The sequence below is a fragment of the Mustela putorius genome, unplaced genomic scaffold (genome assembly GCF_011764305.1).
Source record: "Mustela putorius furo isolate JIRA1106 unplaced genomic scaffold, ASM1176430v1.1 tig00000765_pilon_pilon_pilon, whole genome shotgun sequence".
NCBI classification, from domain to species: Eukaryota; Metazoa; Chordata; class Mammalia; order Carnivora; family Mustelidae; genus Mustela; species Mustela putorius.
This window is the reverse complement of record NW_025421470.1, coordinates 8514426-8539392: the sequence shown is the minus strand read 5'-3', so window position 1 is coordinate 8539392 and position 24967 is coordinate 8514426. Positions and strand designations below refer to the sequence as shown.

At 50.6% G+C, this 24967-nt stretch overlaps 1 protein-coding gene and 1 long non-coding RNA gene across 2 annotated transcripts; one reads left to right on the top strand and one right to left on the bottom strand.

Annotated features, from left to right (window-relative positions):
* Positions 1 to 243: 243 nt before the first annotated feature.
* On the bottom strand, positions 244 to 1901 carry CLDN14 (claudin 14). Its single transcript, XM_013061375.2, has one exon. It carries the CDS (start codon positions 1293 to 1295, stop codon positions 582 to 584), a length of 714 nt encoding a protein of 237 aa, XP_012916829.1. The 5' UTR covers positions 1296 to 1901; the 3' UTR covers positions 244 to 581.
* Positions 1902 to 13251: 11350 nt separating this feature from the next.
* On the top strand, positions 13252 to 24487 carry LOC106006793. Its single transcript, XR_001181066.2, has 4 exons — positions 13252 to 13592; positions 22629 to 22928; positions 23056 to 23142; positions 23635 to 24487. It is a non-coding gene; the product is annotated as an uncharacterized LOC106006793 (long non-coding RNA).
* Positions 24488 to 24967: the final 480 nt, after the last annotated feature.

The window sequence follows — 24967 nt, the reverse complement described above, 5'->3', positions numbered from 1 at the left end:
GAGGTCCTGTACTTCCTGCCCCGCCTCTGGGCTTCAGCTGGAGTGACTGTTTTCAGTGGGTGCTGCTCAAGCAGCTTCTAGACAAACGTCAGCCCAGCCCGCCTCTGATTTCTCATCATGTGTGGGCTGGGGCCACTCCCGGAGTGTCCCCATTGCTTTGCAACATGGGGCCCTGACAGCGTGCTGTGGTCGTAAGACCCCAGCAGACAGAACAGACTGGAAACGGAAGCAGATACTGTCCTTTTCATTAACAACCACATCCACAGGTTTATTCCTATATCGCAAACAAACCCTACAGACCAAACTCCCAAGTTGCCTTTCATTCAGCGGTTATTAAATCACCCACATAAATACATATAATAAATAAAAAACCAGAAAGGATGAAGTCTTTGGTATATAGAGCTTTTCTCCCCCTTTTTTCCCCTCCGTCTCTGTGTTCTAAGCCCACTCCCTCGTGTTCATATTATTCCTCTGGACGCCAAAGAGTAGTCCAGAGGTCAGCTGGCTGCCAGGACACGGCAGAGGTGCGAGCCCGGGTCCTGCGGCGTCTGTGCGCTCGGGGAGGGACAGGCCCTGGGCACTCACACGTAGTCGTTCAGTCTGTACCCGCTGAGCGAAGCCGAGGTGGCCGAGGGGGCCCGGTTGTCCTTGAAGGCGGCGGGGGGTCGGTAGGCAGGTGCGGTGGTGGCCGGGGCGCCCCTGGGCTGGGTCTGGTAGGGCCTGGAGGGCGCCTCGTCCTGGCAGGAGAGGCAGAGCAGTGTGCCACCGATGAGCGACAGGGACGAGGAGATGAAGCCGAGGTACAGGGCCTGCCCGATCTCGAACTTCATGCCGCTGGGCAGCAGCGGGTTGTAGAAGTTCTGCACCACGTCGTGGGTGGTCCAGGACACGGCCACCATGCACAGCAGGCCGGCCAGGATGAAGAGCGCGCCGCCCAGCGCGGCGAACGTGGCCTTGGCCGGCGTGCCCTTGGCGCAGCGGGTGCACTTCATGCCTACCACGGCGCAGGCGCAGGCCGCGCCCGACAGCAGGCAGGAGATGACCATGAGCGCGCGGGCCGCCTGCAGGTCTCGGGGCAGCGCCAGCAGCGAGCGGTAGATCTGGCACTGGTAGATGCCCGTGCTGTGCCACACGCACTCCATCCACAGCCCCTTCAGGTAGGACACGGCCGTCAGGATGTTGGTGCCCACGTGCGCCGTGCGGCGCCAGTGCGGCAGGAGGGTGGTGATGAGGGTGCCCACCAGGCCCAGGAAGCTGAGCAGGAAGCCCAGCAGCTGCACGGCCGCGCTGGCCATGGCCCCGGTGGCCGGCTGCCCGCTCGCTCAGGCGCCCGCCGCAGTCCTAATGAAGCCGGGAGGCGGGGCGGGGAGAGAGAGGAAATGGGTTAAAGATTATCTTGATGCATGCATTTCTGCCGCCGAAACTGAGTTTTCCATAGGCAGTTGGTAGAACAGTTAAGAGTTTTAAAAATAGTTTCTGCGACTTCCCTGGGTGATGGAGTGCGCTGCCCGTCAAAGACAGTTTTCCCCTCCAGGGGAGGGGGCGAAGGCAGACATCTGGCTGGCCTGGGCTTCCCAAGGACCCCGAGGAAGGGCAGTCCAGAGCCCCTCTCCTGATCTGTCAGCCCTGAGCAAGCCCTGTGGAAAGTTCTACCTTATGTCCACCCTAAACCACTAATGCTGCATTCGAATCTCATTCCGTACCCTCTGATTAGTGGTCACTTTAGTTGTTAAACCAACACAGGGACTGACAAGAGTTAAGGCGTGTGCTACCTACGACTTGAAATTAGCCTCGGATTGCGGGTCAGGATGAGATGTCTTCCAAAAGTGGGTGACTTCCCTGTGCTCTCGGAACGTGAGAGGGTTTGTACCCACAGGCAGGTCTGACGCTTTCTTCCAGAATTCTGGAGCTGGATGTGAACTTAGAGATTGCCCACGGATGCCAGGGGCCAGGAATGACCAAGGTCACTCTGCCTGAGGTGCTGGGGCTGGACCACAGATCAGCAACCACCCCTTCCAGCAGGCCACCTCCTGTCACACCTCTCTGCAGAGGGGTGGGTTTGCTGTGAACTGGGTACTGCTACCGGCCTTCCAGAGAGACAGGAATGCAGAGCCATTTCAAAGGTTTAAAAATCCTAACCACGGCAAAATCCAGCACATTGTGTGGGGCAAGGACCCAGGACCTCTGTCGTGACAGACAACTAGGGGACACTCGGGAAATATTAGAAAGGAGGAAGGAGGGAAGCAGGGAAAAGGAAGTGAGGAAAGAGTAGGGGAGGAAGAAAGAGTAGTGGTTTAGGTGGACCCCAATGGACCCTGCGGTCTCCTCTCTGGCCTGGGGCAGGGTGACGATCCGTGTTGCCACCCCCACCCGCTGGGTGACTCTCAGGGGGTCTTTCCAGGCTCAGCTTCTTTCTCTAATATGAGGGAGCTCGACTCGGTGGACCCAAAGTGTCTCCTGGTCCTGAGGACAGTAAAGGGATGGTTCTCTGCAGGTGAATAAATCTTTTTTAAAAAATTTATTTGTTTGACAGACGGAGATCACAAGTAGGCAGAGAGGCAGCCCGAGAGAGAGAGGGAAGCAGGCTCCCCGCTGAGCAGAGAGCCCGATGCGGGGCTCGATCCCAGGACCCCGGGATCATGACCTGAGCCGAAGGCAGAGGCTTCAACCCACTGAGCCACCCAGGCGCCCCATAAATACAATCTTTTAAAAAAACAAAAAAAAACCCCACATCTGTGCAAGGATGATTTGTTCAGGACGCCGTATTTTTCACACACACTTCACACTGACAGGCCACCTGCACCTTGTCTCCCCACGAAGGGTTTTTCCTTCCACTCAGCAAGGGCACGGTTTATGGAGATGCTGGGCTCAGGGTGGGGGTGTGAGTGGGGGGGGACCCTGGCAAGTCCCTGCCGCCCAAGGGCCGGCTGTCCTGCAGTCACTGTGAGGGAGGAGAGGGTCCCACCCAGGGGTCACTCTGCTGTGTGGGCCAGGGCTGCTTCAGCGACCCCCACCCCCCACCACCGATGTGCTGAGCAGGCTGGCCGAGCTGACACCCAAAGCGCCAACTTCCAGATGTAAGCGGTGCCAGGCGCTGTGCAGACACAGTGCCGCCCGGTTTACTCCCCGCCGTAACCCAGGGATGCAGCAGCTGCTCATCCTGTTTTATACGCGGGGCAGCTGGGAGCAGGAGATGAAGTACTGGGCCTGCCTGGCTGGTCTTCTCTGGAGTTTAATTCCTCCTTCAAACACTTGCTCAAGTAAATAGTGACACTGCTGTGAAGACCTCCCCAGGGGCGGGGGGAGGAGGGGACGGGTATCATCGGTGCCTTCTGGAGAGTTGACTTTTCTCCCCAAAGACGGCCCAGAACATTGGTCTCAGTCCTTTTGCAGTGGTCCAGGCAGCCACGGTGACCGACCATTCTGGTTTGCTGGAGACGGGGAGGCTTTCAGTGTGAAATCGGGATAGTCCCAGGCCGAACCGGACACTCGGTTCCCCCAGGAAGCCCAGAGGCTTCGGACTTTTCCAGGTGGCTTTTAGGATGCTTCCAGTCCTGCCTGGAGGCTGTCCCCAGGCTGATGGCCGTGCAGCCTGTCCCTGGTCCAGGGTATTCTGAGGCTTCTCAAAGCTCTAGCTTGTCAAGGTCAATCATTAAGTACACTGATCCTCAAGAATGTGGCACAGAAGCTAAGCCTCCCTGACCCCATTAGTGTAGGGAAGTGGACCAGAAGTTTATTAGAGGTCTAAATATTTATGGAGAGCCATGAGTGCTAATTTTAGAAACCATTAGGTTTCTATTTTTAAACTTGTACTAGAAGGATTTGCTAATTTAAGAAGTGGGTGTTAATGAGCCCCCAACTCCCAGCCACCAGCTCCCTCACCCCTTCCCGGTAGTTACCAGCAGCTGCTACTGGCATTAGGTCATAACTCAACTTCCCCGCAACCACTTTTCACTTTGGGGCTGTTGGATGGAAAAACAGCTTCAGATGAATGCATCTCCTTGGAAACCACATAAAACTCATCCCTGATACTCCGGAAGGATCCTGCCCAAGCATGCCTCCCAGGAGGGGCCGTGCGTGCAGAACTCCACAAGCCAGCCGTGTTGAAGAGCTGCGACTAGCTTCACCGATGAGCTACTCTTTTCCTGCAGATGTGTGTGTGCTTGTGGAAGCATTTGCTAGAGAGACGTGAGTCCAAGACAAATATGGTCCTAAGACTCGAGTTCCAAAAAAGACCCTGACAGGCTGGGCAGGTGGGGCTGAGCGTAACAAGATAAGGCACTCCAGGAATAAATGTTGGGTCTTGCACTGGGGTTCGCAAAGTCCCCAAAGCACCCTCCGGGGTGGGTAATACGTGGCTTAGTTGTGTGAGCGAGCAGGATTTAGGATTTGCAGGATGTCTTGTGTGAGGAGTGTATGTGTCAGGTGGCTTTGAGAAGGGCTGGTGACTGCTGGTCTTCTCACCGCTCTGTGCAAGCCCTGTGCACCTCCCAGAAAATTCTGTGTAGCATTTGCTAAACTTACTTGACTAGGGACATCGTCTCTTGGCTCTTCCAGGAAAACCTTAAGTCAAATCTCTCTGGCAAGCAGACCCAGAGGGTACAAGTCCCTTAAAAGTTTAATGGAGCAATGGTGAGCTAGAGCTGCTAAAAAAGGCAAAACCAAGTAATTTGATTTTCGGGAGGCTGAATGAGCACAGATAGGAAGGCCAGCAGGACGTAGGGTTTGCCCCCAGCAGAGTCTCAGAAAGCCCCGGGGCTATAAAGTAACATGAAAATCCATGAAGGGCAGCTGTGGAAAACACCAGAGCACTGTCGGCCCCTCAAACTGGATCTGGTTTTATGAGCACCAGATCTGAAAGGTGAGGGGTTTTTTCCATAACTTTTATGTTGCTCCTTCCTCTGTTGTCTGTGAGCTACAGACAGCTTTAGCACATGGTGGAGTTCAACCTCCCAGCCTGCCTGGACTCCAGCTGTCTCCCAGTGGCCAGTGGGGACAGCCTGGCTAGGACAACAGACTGAAGCACTGTTCTCCCAGCCCCCTGCTCCTGCCTTTTTACTGTCCAGCAAAAGATGTCCTGAGCACATCTAGTTCATTCTTCATTTGCTGGAGTGTGAGCTCAGATCTCCCCCACCATCCAGATGGCCTGGAGGGGTGCAGGTGTGAGGCCAGTAAGACATTTGAGTCACATGATGTCCCCATGCCTTAGAAATGTCACCTTTGGCTACCTGTAGCTGTCACCTACCTTACCCCTCGAGAACTCAATCCCATTACGAGTAGCTCAACTGTGGGCAGGCGTGGCTTGCTGGCCCTTCCCCACCCACAGTGCGGAAGGGTGTGTCAGACCTGGCGTGGGGGTGTTGGGGAAGGAGGGTACAGCCGGGTGTGTGGGATTCTTTATCCTGTATCCCCTGGACACTCCTGTCTAGAGGAAGAGTTGGAAGGTTTGGCCACTCAGCCAATTTTCAACTTGGAACTGGCCTGCAGTGGGAACAGACTTATAGCCATCTGGGAATGAGCCAGCCTACACACGTCTGCCCCAAGGGCTCCTGACATGGTGTTGGGTCCATAGTGGAGACAGCATACAACCTGGCTTCCTAGAGCTTATCAAGGACAAGGAAGAGCTGCCTTAAAGAAAAATGGCCCTTGGACTTCGTAAGTATGCAGAGTTGGTTCAACTTTGATATTCAGCAATTTAAGAAAATGTTTGGTTCAAAAAACCCAACTGGACTGGCTCTTTTTTTTTTTAACTTAATTTAATTTTATTTATTTATCTGACAGAGAGAGAGATCACAAGTAGGCAGAGTGGCAGGAAGAGGGGGAGGGGGATAGCAGGCTCCCCGCTGAGCAGAGAGATCGCGGGGCTCGATCCCAGGACCCTGAGGACCATGACCTGAGCGCAAGGCAGAGGCTTAACCCTCTGAGCCACCCAGGAGCCCCTGGACTGACTCTTCATTATTGCTTAGCTATTTCATAAATGCTACACCTTAGGAACTAAGAATAAACTCAAAGTAGATTTGGATTCACCTTAATGAGATGAATTAACAAAATGAACATGAGAAAAGAAATGACTTTTGTGCTATATCCAAATGAAATAACTACACCTAGTATTTCCTAAGTATATGTTGGGCACTGTGTTTCTTATTAATGTACAAAGCAAACCGATCTCTTTTCTAGAAGCTCAGGTATACTCTGGAGGTATGTTATAGTGCATCCTCTTATCCAAATATATAAGAATCAAGAGAAAAGGATCAAGTAATATTTTGGAAAGACCATTTCATATTCATTCAGGATGGGCCACACTGTGGAGTTTTGGGCTCTAAAAATAAAGTTTCCTTCATTACCATTCCAAACGTTCTGTAAATTTTCTTGGGTTATTTTTCAGACTGGTAGGCATCTGTAGTTTAAATTTATGAGGATTTCTCTGCCATCTACAGATGTTGCAGAAGAATGGCAGTCTTTCTGCGACAGCCAGAGACAGAATAATTGTATGACTAACTTATTACTATCATGGTGGTTAGAGATTGCTTGTGCTAATTAGGGATATTGATGTGAAATATCATGCCCACATCATATAGATATGACAATTTACAGATTAAATTTTTCCCCTCTCTTTTGGATGACCAAAGAAAAATCTATTTTTCATAACAAGCACTGGTTTGGGGAGAAGCCTGTGTTAATACAGATGAAAACCATGGCTTTGTGGTTAGACCATTTTCAGCTCAGTGAGATTGAACAGTCTATTGATTTTAGTGAAAACTGTAAGTTTAAGTAACTGCAGCCATAAAAAATTCTAAACCATTTCTCAGGAGACATTATCTCTCTAATTTCAACTCACCGGATTTAATTAGAATCCATTACAAATACAGCAGATAAGTATTTCTAAATAAAATTATTGACTTTCATTTAATAAAATACACTGCTGCTTTTGCATAGCTGTTTTTCCTGATGAGATAGTTGTCTAGATTTGCTATGTTGTTGTTTTTCATTTTTCAAGGCATAGGTGAATAAAAACCTGTTACACAACAAATGTATTAAAAGGTATGGGGCACCTGGGTGGCTCAGTCATTTAGTGTCTGACTCTTGGTTTTGGTTCAGGTATGATCTCATAGGCGGTGAGACTGAGCCCTGGATTGGCCTCCATGCCCAGTGGGGTCTGCTTGAGAGTCTCTCCCTTGCTCCTCTCCCAACTTGTATGTCTGTGCTCTCTCTCTCTCTCAAATAAATAAATAAACCTTAAAAAAAAAAAAAGGTAAGAAGATATGGGTATTGTCTAAAGTATTAAATGAGGGGCACCTGGGTGACTCAGTGGGTTAAGCCTCTGCCTTCAGCTCAGGTCATGATCTCAGGGTCCTGGGATTGAGCCCCGCATTGGGCTCTCTGCTCAGCAGGGAGCCTGCTTCTCCCTCTCTCTCTGCCTGCCTCTCTGCCTACTTGTGATCTCTGTCTGTCAAATAAATAAATACAATCTTAAAAAAAAATAAAGTGTTAAATGATGATTAGATGACTCACAGTTAATATGTTTCAAGGGAAAGTTTTGTATAAGGGATGTTATAGGCTGAATTATGCTTCCCCCAAGAAGCTAATGTTGAAGTCCCAATATCTAGTGCCTCAGAATGTGACTTTATTTGGAAATAAGGTTGTTGCAGACATAATTAGTTAAGTGAAGTCATACTGGAGTAGGATAGGCCCCTAAACCAATAAGAATGGTGTTCTTATTACAAGACGGCCTTGTGAAGACACAGAAAAATAGGCAGGACACCAGATGACAGAGGAGGCAGAGGTTGCAATGATGTATCTTCAAGCCAAGAAATTCTGAGATTTGCCAGCACTCTCAGAAGCTGGGAGAGGGACATGGAACAGAGTTTTCCTCACAGTCCTCAGAAGGAACCAACCTTGCTGACTTCTTGATTTTAGACTCCTGTCTCCAGAATTGTAAGAGAATAAGTTTCTGTTTTTTTAAGCCACCCGATTTGTGGTACTTTGTCACAGCAGCCCTAGGAAATCAATACAGGAGACTAGCTGAATGGCAGCATGGGACGTTGTAGAAAAGAAGCGCTCGTGTCTGAATATGAGAAGTGGATCCTTCCCAGAACAGGCATCGAGCACAGTCTGATCACTTCACATTTGTCATGGAAAACAACAAGGCAGTAATTCGCGTTATGTCCCAAAGTGGAGAGGACAGAATCTAAGGAGAGGTTAGAGAACACAGAGAAGGAAGAATCTGGAAGACTGTAGTTGTGGAAACTCAAGAGCAAGTGCCAACTACAGTAAGTAACCCATACAGCAATCAAATAACTCAACCTCTCCAGATTGGAAAAGTGTATGAATCCATTGATCCCAGACTGCCAGGCTTTCCTGTGGAAATCCAGTAAAGCTCAGTGGTACCTCCCTTAGGACCTTAATGTCAAAACAGAAATGAAAACAAGCAATAGGACATTGTCCTAGCTGGGCCAGAAGCCTCCATGAATAAGGTAACTCTTCCATGAATTTTATAAGCTTGCGAAACTGAACTGGGGATATATTGCAGTGACTAAAAGTGTGGTGTCAAATGAAAAAATATGACTGAGATTTATTAATGCTAAATAAAATATAGTTAAAAATGATGTTTAATGTTCATTCTCTGTAAATTTAGCTTTTTGGGCCCAGGTGCACAGAAGCTGTTCGTTATTAATGCTAAGAGTAAAGCAATCACAGCTAAATGTACTGTTTGCAAAATGCCAAACATAGGCTACGTGCTTCTGTTGGCATTATCTTATTTAATCCTTTAAGAAATCTGTGATGTGCATGTTGTTGTCCCCATTTACAGATAGGGAAACTGAGGCTTAGAGAGGTAAAGTAACTTGTCCAGGATCACACCTGGGCTGAATCAGAGACCAATGCAGACTCCTGTAATGATCCAGTTGACGATGCTAACAGTAACAAAGGTGAGTGCTGAAAAGAGGTCGGTGAGGCTGACAAGGTTCACCGACAGGTTAGCTGTGGGGTGTGAGAGATGGGAGTCAAACACAGCCCCAGGGGTTCTGCTCAGGCAGCTTGAGGAACACAGCTGCCAATTATTGAGAAGGTAGAGACAGTAGGGGATGGGCAGGTTTGGAGGGTGAAGGACAAAAAGAATCTTGTTTTGAACATGTTGAGTTTGAGATGGCTATCACTGCCCAGGTGGGGACACCCATGGTTAGATGAAGATGTGCAGAGTTCAGGGAAGAGACTGGATTGGAAAAGGCCATTTGAGACACAACAGCACACACCTGGGATTAAGAGCCATGAGACTGGATGACACCCATGGACACGGAAGGGCAGGGCCTGCCCAGTGACTCAGGAACCCTTTAACATCAGAGATTGGGTGACGAGGAGGATTCAGTAGCATGGGGCACAGGAGTGGCCACGAGAGGGGAGACAACCCAGTGTAGTGAGTGAGGACAGAGATCCATGTTGGAGAGAGTGATGCGCCAGGTCAAGTCATCAGACAAATCAAGCAATCTGAAGGAATACTGAGAAATGTTATTTCTCAGTGGGGTTCAGCAACATGAAGGAAACTGTAGAACCTGGTAAACACAGTTTTGGTGGAATGATTGTAATGGGTTCAAGAGAGGACCAAGATGGGGCAAATGAGCCCAGAACATTCTTTCGAGGACTTGGACAATCAACTACCCGCATAGCAAGTTTGTTTGGTTTGGTGATAAGTTTGTTCTTACCACCCAGGCTGCTTTTACCCAGCCCCTCCTGGGTACTCAGCCCACGTCGTGTATCAATCTTGGCCAACATAGGGCATTTGTATTTTCCTGGATGGCCCCCTGAGAACAAATCTCCTGTCCTTGGCCCCAAAGAATATCACTCACGTCAGTAAAGATATGACTGGCTCAGCCCTAGGAGGGAGACCAGTGATACTTCCAGGTATGCGTTTCTAAAACGTTTTAAGAAATTTGAAGTTAGGGGGAGCCAGGTGGTGGGTATTATGGAGGGCACGTATTACATGGAGCACTGGGTATGGTGCATAAATAAGGAATTCTGTTACGCTGAAAAGAAATAAATAAATTAAAAAAAAGAAATTTGAAGTTAATTGAGTGAGGTATGAAAGTCCAGATTGCAGAAGTCTTCATTAAGGCAAAAGCCCGCTGATGAAATAGCGCACGGCGTTTCTAGCTTAGTCTTCAGACACACACAAAGGGCCGTGTTGTGTGTTTTCTCTGAAGAGTACAGGCCACTATAGGTTACATTTGCTCATTCTCAGGACGGGCTACATCATTGCCAGAAGCCAGTGCAAAATGAAAATGCGGGGTTCCTTGTTCAAAAATCATTACGAATTTCAAGATGAATGAAATATAATGCAGTGCATCCAACAAGCATGGGCCACTCCTGAGGGTGGGGTCTTGTGGGACCTGGCAGGTGGCAGGCCCTTGAAGCCTGTCCTACTGGTTATGGACAGAGCCAGGAGCTGGACGTGGGGAGTTTTCCTTAAGCCCATGAGCACATCTCATTGAGATGTTGAACAGGAGACACTTTTGCAGTATGCTGCAGAATAAAAAAATATGGTTTCCTATGTTTATTTTTTCCTCATTTAAGTGTAGCCCAGATGCCTCTGTAAATGCCTGGCAAGGAGGAGCCTTTGGAAAACAAAGCTATTGCCGGCCTCCTGTGCCCGAGAGGGGTCTCCAATGGAAACAGACCTGTCGTTCTAAATCTGTTTTCACTTTCCTCTTGTTCCAGGGAAGCTGTAGGTGTGCGTGCCATTGGGTGTGCACGTCCAAGCCCAGGAGCGAACAGCTAGCTGCCTCTGGGTGGCTTGCTTCTTCTTGGAGACTCTGCTCCAAGCCCCCGGAGTCTGGCAGGGCCCCCAGCCCCTAGTGAGAAGGGGTGAGGTGCCTGAGCCCCAGCTGCTCCTGGTTCCTTCCAGGGTCCCCCGCACGGAAGCCCTCCGAGAGCAAGCCCTGGGCCCCCTCCCAGCACACAGCCCCCAGTGGAAAATTCCCGATGCCTTATTGCTGTTGGCAGCCCCGGGAAGAAGCCTGTGGCCCTGGCGGCCGCTCGCCCCGCAAACAGTATAAGGAGTATGAAGATCATCTGGAGGGAGGAATGTTTGCGTTTCAAAGCGCCAAGAATCACTCCTGAACTGGCAGGACGGACGGACCGTCTGTATTTTAAAACAAGGCATGGGAAGAAGCCTTGAAAACAGACTCTTAGACTTCTTGTTCTGTGTAATGGAAGAGATTCCCTGATAGAAACGAGAGAACAGTTTTTTTTTTTTTAAAGACAAGAATTGGCCTTCAATTGTATTGATTTTTATCTAGAAAACAAATATTTGCAGTAACATTTTCATGGTACCAAAGGAAGAATCTATGTTTCTTGCCCCGCCCCTTTTTCTGGGACAGGTTTCTCTGCAGATGCTTAAGAAGCATCCATCCCATTGTAGATGTGGGTAAGTGACACACAGTAACTGGTAAGTGACACACAGTAACTGTCAGAGATTTTTGCAAAGCAGATGGTGCCAGATAAGAATGGAGGCTGACTTCAGTCTCACTAATTCGAGCAAACAGCTCAGCCTTACATGACTCACCTGGCTATCTACCTCATAACAGCTGCTTCCCAGAACTGTCTAGAAGATGCTGAGATAATATATGTAAAAACCTGTAAGTGCAGTGAGGACGCCCGGCGAATGCAAGGCCTGTGCTGCAGATTTATGTCATCACGAATAAATCCGTTCCTGACTCCATCCAAGCCAGCCTGGACACCCGCACTGAGCCCAGAGCTGGCACGGAGTCGCCAGAGAACACAGCAACGGAGCTCTTCTCTGATTTTCCCGAGACTTCAAAACTAAACCGAGCGATTAAAAGATTTTTGGTCTTGAAAACTGCAGGAATTAAATGTCTCGGTGGGAATGTGCAGCCAAAAGCCAGTGTCCTGAGTGACTCCACGTTTGGGGACCCTCTCAGGGCACTAATCCCAGATCCTTTTCTACGTTGCCTGTGGCCCTCCCAGCAGGCCTCGGGAAGGCCGCCCATCCTGGGAAGACCACGGCAGCTGTTGGGATGTGGGGTTCAAGGTAGTTGAAGGATTAACTGACGGATCAGATTGCATGGAATTTCCCCCTGTTTTACCCTTATTAAGAGAGATCTATAACTTTCCTGCCCCTTCTCCCATGCAGTGTGTGTGTGTGTGTGTGTGTGTGGGTGTGTGTGTGTGGGTGTGGGTGTGTGTTGGCAGGGAGGGGTGCGGGTTGTGGGGAGGATAAGTCTCCAATGTCTGGAAACTCTGGACGCTCCGCCTGGCCCTCTTTGCAGGAGAAACAAGCCAGTCACAGTGCAAAGGGTCAGGGACAGTGAGCTCAAGCCGACACTGCCTTGAAACACTCCACAGATTTCGTCCTTGCCCCCAGACCGGGGCCAGCCAGTGATGAAAGAGTTCTGCCCGAACACTCAAGAACGGGGTCTTGACCTTCCTGGCTCATTAGGAACCCAGCTGCCCTCACTTCTGGCTGCTGGGGTCCCCCCAGGGGTCCCCAGGCCCCCTCCAGCTGCCTTCTTGCCTATCACCTGGAGAACACTTGCCTGCCCACGGCTCTGGCCGGTAGGGCCTCACAAAACCCCCAGACAATGGACTGTCAACCCCAAACCTTCCCGACTCATCGCCTCACCGCAGACTCACATGCAGAGGCTCTGAGTTCCATCTGCTTCGTCAGGTCCCTCGTCAGTGGGGCTGCTCTGGACCCTGGCCCGGCCAGCCCGTGTGGAACCACGATTCCTCCGGGACGCCGCCACCTCCAGTCTTCCCTCTTCCACCAACTGGAAGCTTCAAGGCCAGAGGATTTGAGAGAAAAGTATTACCTTGCCCTTTGAGAAGGACCTGCGTGGGCACAGGTGTTATCGGTTGAATGGTTAACTGCCCTGTGCACGACAGGAGGCAGCCCGGCCAAGGCGGACATTCAGGACCAACCAGAAATGTCATTTCTGCACTTTGGAAAAGTGCCCAATATATCTGAACATAGTCATCTCCTCCCTAAAACACCCTCCAGTGACTCTCCAGGGCGGCCGGCAGAAAGCCTTGACTGCCCCGCCGAGCGCCGAGGTCCACCCACTGTCAGCCAGGCCACCTGCCTGCGCTCCCTGCGCCGGGCCCGTGGCCTGTGCGCTCCTCCTTGGCGTCCGTACTCAAGTCGCTCCTGCAAACAGCCCGATGCCTGCCCATGATCCAGCCCCTCCTGTGGCCCTGACCACCCACCATCCCCGGGGCCGGTCAGCTGGCAGTGGTTCCCGGGCCGCCTGGGACTTTTATCAAATTGAGCAACCCAAGAGTTTCTCAACTTGCAGGCCGCTGTGCTCTGGACACAAGCCATCGAATTTTGGCCAACATGCAACCGCGTTTTATTTTTTCAGCCACAACTGCAGATATAGGCAGTTAGGTGATGTCTGCCGGTAGAGTATGGGACGGAGTGGGTCGTGGGGCCCGTGTGGAAGGAGGGACGGTTTGCTTTGAGTTGGAGATAAGGGACAAGGCAAAGTCTGAAGCCGGTGCCAAAAGAAGAAGGTGGCTTTCTTGGGATTTATGAGACATTTGCCTGGAGAGCCTGAGAGGACTGGGCATAATCCTGGAAGGTAGGACAGCACCCAAGGGAACGGGGCTGTGCTGGGCGTTCTGGGATCCAGAATTTAGCTAGACTTGTGTGTCTGTCCCTTTCTCACGGATTCCATTATGATGCTCCAAGGGCGGGGACTTGGGCCCCTGTGTTCTCTTCACTGCAGTCCTCGGTCCGCATGGCTTTGGTGGGTGCTCAGCGACAACGAAGGAGCTCAGCCACGGGGGCAAATGGCTCTGAGCAGGGACCAGAGTCTGGCCTCCGTGTCGCTGGCAATGGGAAGGTGAGAGCAGAGGGCGTCTTGTGGAAGCGCTGGGAGCTTGGAGCAGTTCAGACGGGTCTGTTACATTATTACTGACCGAGAACTGACCCACAACCAAATCCACACAGCTTCTTTCTAAAATCTCTTCTCGAGAAGTAACTGTTGTAAACAAAACCATCTTCAGTTCTGAGCCCTCCCAGGACCCGAACCTCTTCTGCCCAGTGAATATCATCTACAGTAAAACGCACCCGCACCATCTGTAATTTTATGCTGGGAGTTTGGGGGGATGATTTTTATCCTTTTGTCTTTGGGGGTGATTTGGCTACGAGTAATACATTTAATTTACAACTGTCTTCGATATCTTGGCACTGATTCTGTATATTTGGGAAACCCTGCACAGACAGACAAAATGTGAACCCCAAATAGTTTCAAAAGATTATGTTTTTATAAATACTACATTTACCAAAGAACAAAGTGCACAGAATGTTATGTTTTGTAGACTTTTTAAAAATTTCCATTTTTAAAAAGCTTTTGTTTATTTATTTGACAGAGAGAGAAAGAGAGAAAGAGCAGTAGGATCCCCGCCCTGGGATCATGACCTGAGCCAAAGGCTGACGCTTAACTGACGGAGCCACCCAGGCGCCCCTATGCTTTATAGACTTTTGTTAAACCTTTGTTAATATCGATTTTCTCTGAAGCAATTCATTCCTGTTCTGGGCTGAAGTGTGAAAACTCCGAGGCCCATGGCCCTGGCCTATGGCTCCTGATGGACCAAACGAGCCTTTCCTGGGCGAGAGGATGAAGACACAGGTTCATCAATTTATTGACTGATTGATTGATTGAGCTCAAACCTATGTGAGCAACAGGGGGCTTGGTGAGCAAGATAGACACTGCCCTTGCCCCGTCAGTGGGTGGGGGGTGCGGGCACACAGAGCCTGCTGCCCGAGCGACAGTCGGCAGACAGGGAGGTTAGGCTTGGGGGCTCGGCCCCTCCTTTCCAAACAGCCGAGACCCTCATCCTCGTCTCCCCTACCTGCCATCAAAGCCCACTCTTGGATTCTTAACACTTTATCCCGCCCAGGAGGTATTTTTAAGTCTAAAGGATAAAGGTTTAATCGTGAAATTTCAAACACCAGTCAGGGTACAAAGGCGGATCGGAAGAGGAAGGTTTTGAGCATTTTCTAATACTCCTAAAGTCACTCCACTGACTGGTGACTTCTGTCCTTGCAGATATGATAGAAGCCAGGAGATACTTCAGATTAGATGGATGGACAGATGCACGGATAGATGGATGCATGGACGGATGGATGGACGGATGGATGGACGGATGGATGGACGGATGGACAACAGATGATGGACGATTCTATCACCTTTATTCTCTCAGCTTGTGTTTGAAGCTTGATTCGTTTTCTGACTTCTCAGAGAGCTGGGCTAAGGTCTGACAGACATTAGGGAGTTGGTAAAAAGTTTGTTGAATGAACAATTTAATGAAAGGGAGGTTATATATGAAGGAGGCCTGTGTTTTTGGGGTTTCTGTTTTGGGCTCCTTTTGATTTGAGTAACACACAAGCAGGCAACTTGAGTCTGCAGTTAGCAGAGTCTTGGCTCTCTTCTTGGGCTAAAGGCCATTGAAAGCTTGACCTTGCTCAATTTATTGACAGCATATCCAATCGAAGCCACGAGACTCCCATGGAAACCTCTGTTTCAGATTTCATTTTAACTTGGCAGAGGTCTGACCTTGGTGGGTTCCTCGTATCAGTAATAACAATAGTAAAATGATACCAAACACGAACATAGCACTCATTGTGTGCTGTTTGTGGTTTTAAGCACATTACATATATTTACTTACTTAACCCTTAAAATAGCCCTTTGCTTTAGGTACTACTATTTATACCATTTTATGGGTGGGGAGATGGAGGCTCCAGGAAGAGAAATGACCTGCCCAGGGTCACCCAGCTCTAAGGGCAGAGGCAGGACTTGAACCCAGGCAGATTGGCCTCAGTGTCTGGGCTCATATCACTGTATACATCACATCCCCAACATCAGCTGGCAGCTGCCATGCTGCCATCACTGAAGGAGAGCTTTTGCTGCCCCCTCACAGAGAGGGCTCTTGTGGGCACCAGGCTGCTCAGGGGCTGGTCTGGAGTCCTGGCATCGATGATGTTGTAACCTATAGAGGGACCGGCGAGGTGGAGGCTGCTCCTTGCCTGCCTGCTGTCAGCTCGGGGGTGAAGAGAAGCCCAGTTGCAACAAGGAAACAACCAGCCTCGCATCCTTACCACCCCACAGTGGGCTGAGCGGGGCAGGGACAGGTGTGTATCCATGTATCCATTAGAGGACTGGGCAGTCTGGTCTCTCTCCTGAGGATGACCAGGGACTCACTGGCCCTTCATGGGGAGGCGGGGGGGGGGGGTGGTGTGCATACCAGACCATCAGGTCCAGCCACAGTCTACTTCAGAATTAGGGGCCCTGGGGCCATTTGGGAGAAAAGATACTAGAAATTTACTCTCTCAATTCTGGAGGAGGCCAAAATCCAGGTGGCAGCAAGGCGACGCTCCAGAGCGTCCGGGTAGGATCCCTCCTTGCCTCTCCCAGCTTCCAGTGTGGCTCGCCATCCTAGCCCTGCTCTGCCTGCAGCTTGTTTTACTCCAATCTCTGCTTCTGTCTTCACTTGGCTTCTTGCCTCTGCGTCCCTCTCTTCACCAGGCATTTTCCTCTTATGAGGACACCAGACGTATTGAATGAGGGCTCAGTGACCTCGTCTTCACTTGATTGTATCTGCAAAGACCCTATTTCCAAATGAGGTGCCCTTCCCAGGTACCAGAATTAGGACTCAAACATATCTTTTTTGGGGGGACAGGACTCAACCCATCACAGCTGGGGGTATCTGTGGCTCACCAGGTACTTCTTACCATTTCTATGCTGTGGGATGAGACTGTGATTTTCATTAGGACCAGGAAGTCTCAGCTGGCAGCATTGATACCTGAATGTCGGCTAGATCGATAGAGCAGAAGGTGCTGTATCAGTGAAGTTCATTTCCAAATACAGAGCAAAAGCAAGATGCCGTCCTAATCTTACACTTTGTTTTCTGAAGCTTCTGCCTTGGCTGCCTCAGGACCCTCTCACCCTGAGTTAAATGGCAACAAAGTGACAACAAAGGCAAACCGAGTAATTATCTGGAAGCCATGTAACCGCATCGAGGGGAACCCCTCATTTCCTATCAACTGTAAATCACAGCATTTGCCCATTTCTTGAAAGAATCCTACAGAAATAGCTAGGGTTAATAGTGCTTTGTAGTCTACCTCCAAAGAGTGTTGGAAAAAATTTAGCGGGTACATTTCCAAGTAGGAAATAGACAAGTGAACTGATGGCAAATGTATTTAACAGGGAAGACCATGGAGAAATGAATTAAATAGGATCCTATTCATGCTTTTATCCTAGAAGATGAGGTAGATTTTAGTTCAAGCAGGGCTTCTCTGGTGCTGTCTGAACATAGATATGTTGGCTAAGGCTGGTCTCTTGGTAGGAGATGGGAAGTTTCTGAAATTTAAACAACCCATCTGTGAGACATGACCTCCCTTTTATTAATCTGGTGCCCCTAATGCAGCTGACCGCAGTCTCAGCAACACATATTTCAATGTGATCTTGTATTTGCTAATGGCTCTTTTATACTGTGGACACAGGAAGATTTAACTTGTTAGGTGAGATAGATACCAGGAACACCACAGCCCAAGTGCCCAGAGATCATCTGATACGTAGTGACCACGGAAGAATTATGGCTTAAATACTAAGAGGCCACAAGAATTGAAATTGGAAACTCAAACAGACATTTCTACACCCATTTCATTCCAGCATTATTCACAGTAGCCGAAAGGTGGAAAGAGCCCACATGTCCACTGACAGACGAATGAATAAGCAAAATAAGGTCCCTCCAAACAGTGGAGTATTGTTTAGCCTTAGAAAGGAATGAAATTGTGACACATGCTACAGCACAGGTGAACCTTGAAGACATTATGCTCAGTGAAATAAACCAGTCACAAGAGTCAATATTACATGATTCTACTTAAGGAAGGTCGGTCCCTAGAGGAGTCTGATTCATAGAGACAGAAAGTAGCAGGACAGATACTGGGGCCTGGGGAGGGGGAACGGGGAGTTGGTGTTTAGTGGGACTGAGTTTCTGATGCTGAACAAGTTCTGGAGACAGTCGGTGGTGATTGTTCCATAACAATGTGAATGTACTTGATGCCACCGAACTGTACACTTAAAAATGATCAAAATGGTAAGTTGGATGTTCTTTGTATTTTACCACAGTAAAAAACAAACACACACATACACATAAGATGTGTGTCTTGTCTTTGCCATTCCGTGTGGGGCCACCCCATTCCGTGTGGTCTTGGAGGAGTTCGTTAGTTTACGGGAAAGGAGTTTCATTGGGATAAAGGTTCTCAGATATGAACCGGGACAGCTCTGTCCTCTTATCCCTGTTCTAGATAATTCTGAGAGCCAAATGCCAGATCCAGACCCTGGCCCGCCTGGGAGGTTGGAGGACTGTTGGAGGATTTAAGGCCGGGAAACAGGGGTCTCCCTGCAGTGAGTCCTCCTTTCCTCGAGGAGGCACTGTGGGAAGGCCTGCTCAGCCTGGTACAGGTCGGGTGGGCCTTGCAGCCCTTTGCAGGACCTGGTGGGGAGCCCACGGCCGGGTGGGATCAGTGAAGATTGCCACGTCTTCCGCCTGCCATTCTGAACAAAGGCCTCACCTGTGCCAGACTCCTAATTGTTACCCTCCCCACGCGCAGACAGTCGGATGACGTTGGTGCCACACCTCTGGGTTCCCCACACCGTCTAATTTACCGAGTGCTTGCGCGCAAACTACTATCTAACCCTACAGACGGCTCTGTGAGGCATCTGTTATCAAGTTTAGGCATCCTGTCCAGTCTTCGCAGCTGGTCCTAGAAAAATCTGGGCCTCCAACCCAAGCTTCAGTTCTTTCCTCCACAGGCTGCCAGCTGGGAGCTGCCCCCGCCCTCTCTCAAGCCTTCGGAAAAGGCCTCGGTGATGAGCAAAGTGGGCTCAGGGCAGAGCCCTGCAGGCCGGCACGGAAGGCTCCATCAAGGTTTGTTGAGTGAACAAGAACAGGGCTCAAGCAGGATTCTCAGAAAGGCCTTGCTCTCTGTTCCGGTCCTGGCTAATGTTCGTTGGGGCTGAGTGACCAGCACGGCTTTGCTGGGGCCCAGATGGAAACTGTTCACAAATATCTCAGCTGCCACGGATCAGGCAGCATGTGGATGGGAAAATCGGGTTCTCAAGACACACTCAGACACCATCAGGCCCCTTTCCAAAGGGACAGGAATATTCTCAATATTCAGTTTGAGAAGCACAGAGTGACGTTTGCATGTGCCCTGACGGACCTTACTCAATCTCCCTTCTGAAGTGTGTGCCCTAAAATGAGGCCCTTGAATCTCTACCTTCAGCTCTTAGTGATCCAGAATCTCCCTCCCTGACCAGAGGCCTCTTCCACGAAGAGGTTAACCAGAAAACAAGAAAGAACACACAGAGTTTGCAAACGCAGAGCAGCAAGGAATGCACTCTGTTTCAGAGAGTCGACGAAAATAAGAAAGGAGCCCGATGTCAAACTTAACACCATCATTTTAATTTCCAAGTGCTTTGGGGTTTTTTTTCATGTTGGTTTCATGGAAATTTATGTTTGCGGAGAACACTGTATTTGCTACAGGATCTTGCTGTATTCATTTAGCCCGGTAATAAAAACCATCTGCCTGAAATCCCTTTTGGAGCAAGAAAGGGTATAAACAAATAGGCAAATAGGCATAAATGACCATGGGAAGGGGGGGCTGCTTCAGAAAGGGGGAGCGTGGGTGAGCCCGGAGCAAACGCTGCAGGCCAATATTTGCAGGAGCTGTTACCTTTGGAAGGCATGTGTGAGGCTATTATGAAAACCTGTACAGCTTTCAGATAAGTATGGTACATTTTGGGAGAACGGGCAGGCACCTTTCCCTTCCTGAACACTCACTCTGTGCTTGGGGTTTCACCACCAGAGTGAGAACAATATTAGGAAGTACTGACCCACGAGTCTCTGCAGTGGGTTGGGTAGTGTCCCTGCACCCCAAAACTCATATCCACCTGGAACCTGATTTGTGGCCTTATTTGGAAGCAAGGTCTTTGTAGATGTAATGAAGAGGAGGTCATACTGGATTGGGGGGGGGGCTGTCAATCCAATGGCTTCTCCTTGTAAGAGGAGAAGAGGAACAAGAGGAGAGGCGAGAAGAAGGCCATATAAAGATGAGCCAGAGCCTGGGGTGATTCAGCCACAAACCAAGGAATGCTATGGGGTGCCAAGTGCCTCCAGAGGCTGGAAGAGCTAAAAAATGGATCCTCCCCTACAGCCTTTGGAGCCTTCAGGGAACATAGCCTTGATGACATCTTGATTTCACTCTTCTGGCCTCCAGAACTGTGAGAGAATCAAGTTCTGTGGTTTGGGGGGGTCTCCTGATTTGTGGTGATTTATTATAGCAGTTACAGAAAATGCATACAGCCTCCCCCCCTTCTGCTGGGAGCTGTTTAGGCTGAGAGAGATGGGGCATATTAGAACCAAGGAGAACTTGGTGACATTCTTGGCCCTTAAGTTAGGAGCCGAGGTCCTGGAGTGGGAAGAACTGATCTTGAAAGAATCCATATTGAGCCAGTGTTTGGGTCAGCTGGTTTTTGTCTTGCTACCCGTGAGGAGATCGCCGGATGGCCACTAGCTGCTCCTGACCCCCAAGGAGGAAAGAAGGCGGCTCGAGAGCAAGCTGTTGGTCAGAGGCTCTGTCCTATCCTCCTGGTCTTGGGGTCAGCTCCACAGAGTGGTGGGGCACCCTAGGAGTCCTGGCTGAGCTGGAGGGTCTGTGGGTAGAAAGGGCTGATCTCCCGGCTGTCCCGGAAGGCATGACATGGAGAAAAACTAGCAAGATACTAGGTTTTCTACTTTTGATACTCAACATAGGATTTTATGTTCTCAGCAAGTCAGTGTTCTTAAAAATCAGGCGTTGAATGGCCAGAGATAATTTTAGAAATTCCTTTAGCTCCTATCACCATATAAGGATTGAGGCCTAGAGATTCAATATCTGAAATTCTTATAATCTAGAAAACTCAAAACATTGCATACAAGTTTCTGCCCCGAGGAACAGGGGAGCCTCAGTTCTTTCCAGCCCTGGTGAGCAAGGATAAGGAAGACCAAAGAAGGGAAAGTCGGTGATCATGTCTGCTTGTGCCGATCTCCGCCAAATTGAATGTTCTGGGGGTGACCCAAAGAAAATGGGCTTTTCTTCTGCTCCCTGTTTGGATCCTTGGAGGAGTTAACCCCATCCCCACACGGGGATGCCTGGGTGTCGGGGAGTGAAGCATGGTCACAGGAAGGTGGGAGGAGTGAGCTCAAGTCGGGATTCCTGGCTCCCTTCACCTCCTCTGAGGCCTGCGGGTGTCCTGGGGATCCTCACATGTCCCCAAAGCAGGTACAGCATGTAGCCGAAAGCCTGGCTGGGAGTCAATGGCTGGAAGGAGCCCACCTTGGCCAGGGATGGAGTGGGCATCCCACCAGACATTGGGGGATCTCCAAAGTGGCTTGGTCGCACATGAGAGCTCCTATGCCTCGTCTCTCAGTCCCTTGCGTTCACAAGGACATCAACTGGATGCTCAGAGGGCAAAGCCAGCCCATGCTTCCCCGACCGGGTACCTATCAGTATCAAGACCAACATAGCTTCTTGGTAGAAAAGGCCAGTCAGTACAGGACTGGATGGGAGATCTGTCACCTCCGCGTGGGGACTGGGGGCTTCCCTATGCTCCGGCTGCAGTTCCTCTGTTGAAGTCCCAGCCCCCAGGACCTCAGAATGTGACTGGGTTTGGAGACAGCGCCTTTAAAGAGGCAAGAAGGCAAAATGAAGCCGTATGGGTGGGCACTGGTCCAGTCTGGCTGGTGGTCCTTCCCAAAAAGACACGCGGAGGGAAGACCATGTAACGCCAGGGGCAGAGGCCGGAGCGGTGCCGCCACACGCCAAGGGCTGGCAGGTCTGCTGCAACGGCCGGCCGGGAGCGGGAAGAAGGATCCTCCCCCAGAGCCGTCAGAGGGAGCGCGGCCCTGCTGACAACTTCCTTTTGGACTTCTAACCTCCAAAATTGAGAGAATAAATTTCGGTTTTTAAAATCACTCAATCTGTGGCACTTATTTCTGGCAGTCCTAGGAACCTGAAAACACAAACAACAACGACCAAAACCCCAAAACCCCATGTCATCAAAATTGGGGTTTCCGAAGGACTGTGCTCTATCTAAGTCTAAGTGCATTTAAAAGCCTTTCTCCTGAGGACAGATGCCTCCAGATTTAGGTGGAGGTGGCAGGGCATCTCCGGGAAGCGTCCCTTGCTCCTCCTTCCTGCTGGAAGTCACCTGGTCTGGAGCCCTAAGAGCAAACTCAGCATCCCGCAGGGCTGCCTCCCGCGGCTGGAGGAGCAAGCCGGACGGGCGAAGGAAAGAGACACACGGCACACAGGCTGCCTTTGCCTCCCTGAAGGAAGCAGCCCCAAGTCTGTTTTCTTTTCTCTTCTGTCAGATTGCTCTTTCCTATCTCCAACAACTCCTATCTTTCCGCAAACTCAAGCAGGCCGGCCAAGAGCTGTGAGGGTAGCTAACTTCAAAGGCTTCACATAAATCCTCTTCAAGCCCTCAGCCCAGGAAGCCGGATCGACGCCGAGAAGTCACTCCGTATTTCATCGCTGTGTAACTGCGACTCTGTTCCCCCTGCAGGTCCCATCTGTCACCTTCATGGCCGCCACCAGGATCCCCGCCACCTCCGGACACCTGCATGAGCCACCCTGCAAGGGCTGAGGGACCGAGCCGCACCCCAGAGCTGCGGCTCGCGGCTTCCAATTATTCCAGGGGCGCAATCGCTGGGGCAGCCTCGTGGTTCCATTTCCTTTGCCGATTTCAGGGTAGCTTTGAAGCAAACGGAGGGACGCGATGGGGCTCCAAGGGGGTCCGTCTTTGGTCTCAACCCCTGGCAGTGACCTTGGCAAGGGGGGAATGCCTTTGTGCGCAGGGACAAAGGTGAGTGGAGAGCAAAGGGAAAAACATGACATGATAATAATCATGCCTTCTCTCTGGTCCGGAGGGATGGAACGTGCGCTTTTCCTTCTACCCAGAATTTTGTCTTCCATCTCCTGTCTGGGTTTAGTTATCCAAGACCTGGAGGACAGCAGACGGCAGAAGCTGCTTGGCGGCGGGCTGGTGGGATAACATGAGGTTTCCAGTCTCGGATGAGGTATGTGCCCTGAAGCTCACCAGCTGGGTTATGAGGATGAGCCGTGTCTGGAAGAGACTGACAGTGGCAGGCAAGACAGGCCCGCAAGGCAGCCCACCGTCAGGCGGGAGCCCCTGGAGCAGAATCCTTGAGCTCCAAGGCAGAGATGACCAAGGATCCCTGGTTCTGGAGCGGGACCGGGCTTGCCGCGCCCTCCGGTGCCACGCGGGCTCGGTGCCCGTGGGGTCCTCGCGGGAAGCTGAAACCCAACCAGGGCTCCGCTCTCCAAGCCCCAGTCCCTGTCCCGGGGTCACATCCTTTCCTCCTAAGTGACTGACTTACTCAGCACTGAAATATTTTTTGGACTCAGCCACCCAGACGGGGATGTCCTTTTGCAATCCGGCCAACGGGTGAGGCCCCCCCCCCCCCGTTTTTAGAAACCGATTTTCAGTTTCCACGTGCATGAGCCGCCCTGATAGGACAGAAGAGAAACCTTTGTACGGTTGTTTTTAGGAAACTTCACAGAGGGCAGGAGGCAGAGCGACATGATATCAATGATGGCGAGTGGTAAGTGACTTCACACACGGGTTGGGGGTGGGGAGCACAGAAGCCCGCAACTCGCGGGAAAGCTATCCTTTGGAGTTATTGTGTGAATGGGGCCATTCTGCCCTCAGCCTTCTCCAATTTTGAATTTATAGGGGGAAGTCCAGGGCTATAATTTAGTGAGGAAAATGGGGGCATTGTGTTTTCTCTTTGAAACGACCCAATACTTAAATGGAAAAACAAGACCTGCTCTTAACAATCATTTGGTACACATTTAATAACCAGAAAAATCCTTTAATTTCCGGAGGAGGCTCAGAAACCTTTAGGAACGAAGCATGTGGCTGCAGTGGTATCTGTTTAGGAAACGCGTGGAACAGGAACTAGGAAGATGTGCAGGGGCGCCGAGGGGCAAGCCGTCTGTCTGCAGGCTGCCTCCTGGGAGGACTTTGCCCCCTGTCTTCTGTGGATGGGGCTGGAGGGAGGCAGGCAGGGCTTCCTGCCGGCTTCCTTGCTCAGGTTCCTCTGCTGAGCCACTGCCCAGCCATCCTTCACTCCCGAGGGTGCCCTCACTTTCTCTTCTTCCTCAAGCCCCATCCCCTACGCCCCTTCCTGGCTTCCTGGGGGAGGGGGGCAGGAGCCAACACCCACAATCTGCATGCCTTCAAACAACAGAAATTTGTTCTCTGATACTCAGGAGGCTACAAGTCCCAAATCAAGGTGTCAGCAGGTTGATTCCTCAGGGGGGCTCAGGGGGTTGCCCTCAATCACTGGCCCTCCTTGGGCTGCAGAAGCATCACCCCGATCTCTGCTTTCCTTTCATCATCTCTGTGTCTGTGTCTGTGTCTTTTCTCTTCTTAGAAGGACACCAGTCATACTGGATTCAGAGGTCACCTTCCTCGGGTATGATCTTGTCTTAACTCTATGGCCCTATTTCTAAATAAGGTCACATTCTGGGAATCTAGGAAGGACATGAGTTTGGGGAGGGGGACACTGTTCAACATAGCATACCCTCATTCTGCACACACTGAAGTCCCCAGAACTCGGAATCCCAAGGACGTCACCCATGGGAGTTCCCCGCCTTACAGCCCTTCTCTGAACGTTATGCCCCAGCGAAGAAATCCATTCCCCTCTACCCCTGTCGTTAGGACCAGACTCCTCTACCTCCATTTTCAACATCCCCCCCCCCCGCCCCACAAGGTGCGTCCCCTACCGCCCATGCGTTCCCACGCCCTGTATCTCCTCTGCCCTGCGGCCACCACAGCTGGTCTCATGGCTCCTGTCCTCGCTCCTTCCAACCGTTCCT

What these genes read in the sequence shown, in the direction of transcription:
- CLDN14 (XM_013061375.2), bottom strand. Translation starts at nt 1,295, where the DNA reads ATGGCCAGCGCGGCCGTGCAGCTGCTGGGCTTCCTGCTCAGCTTCCTG.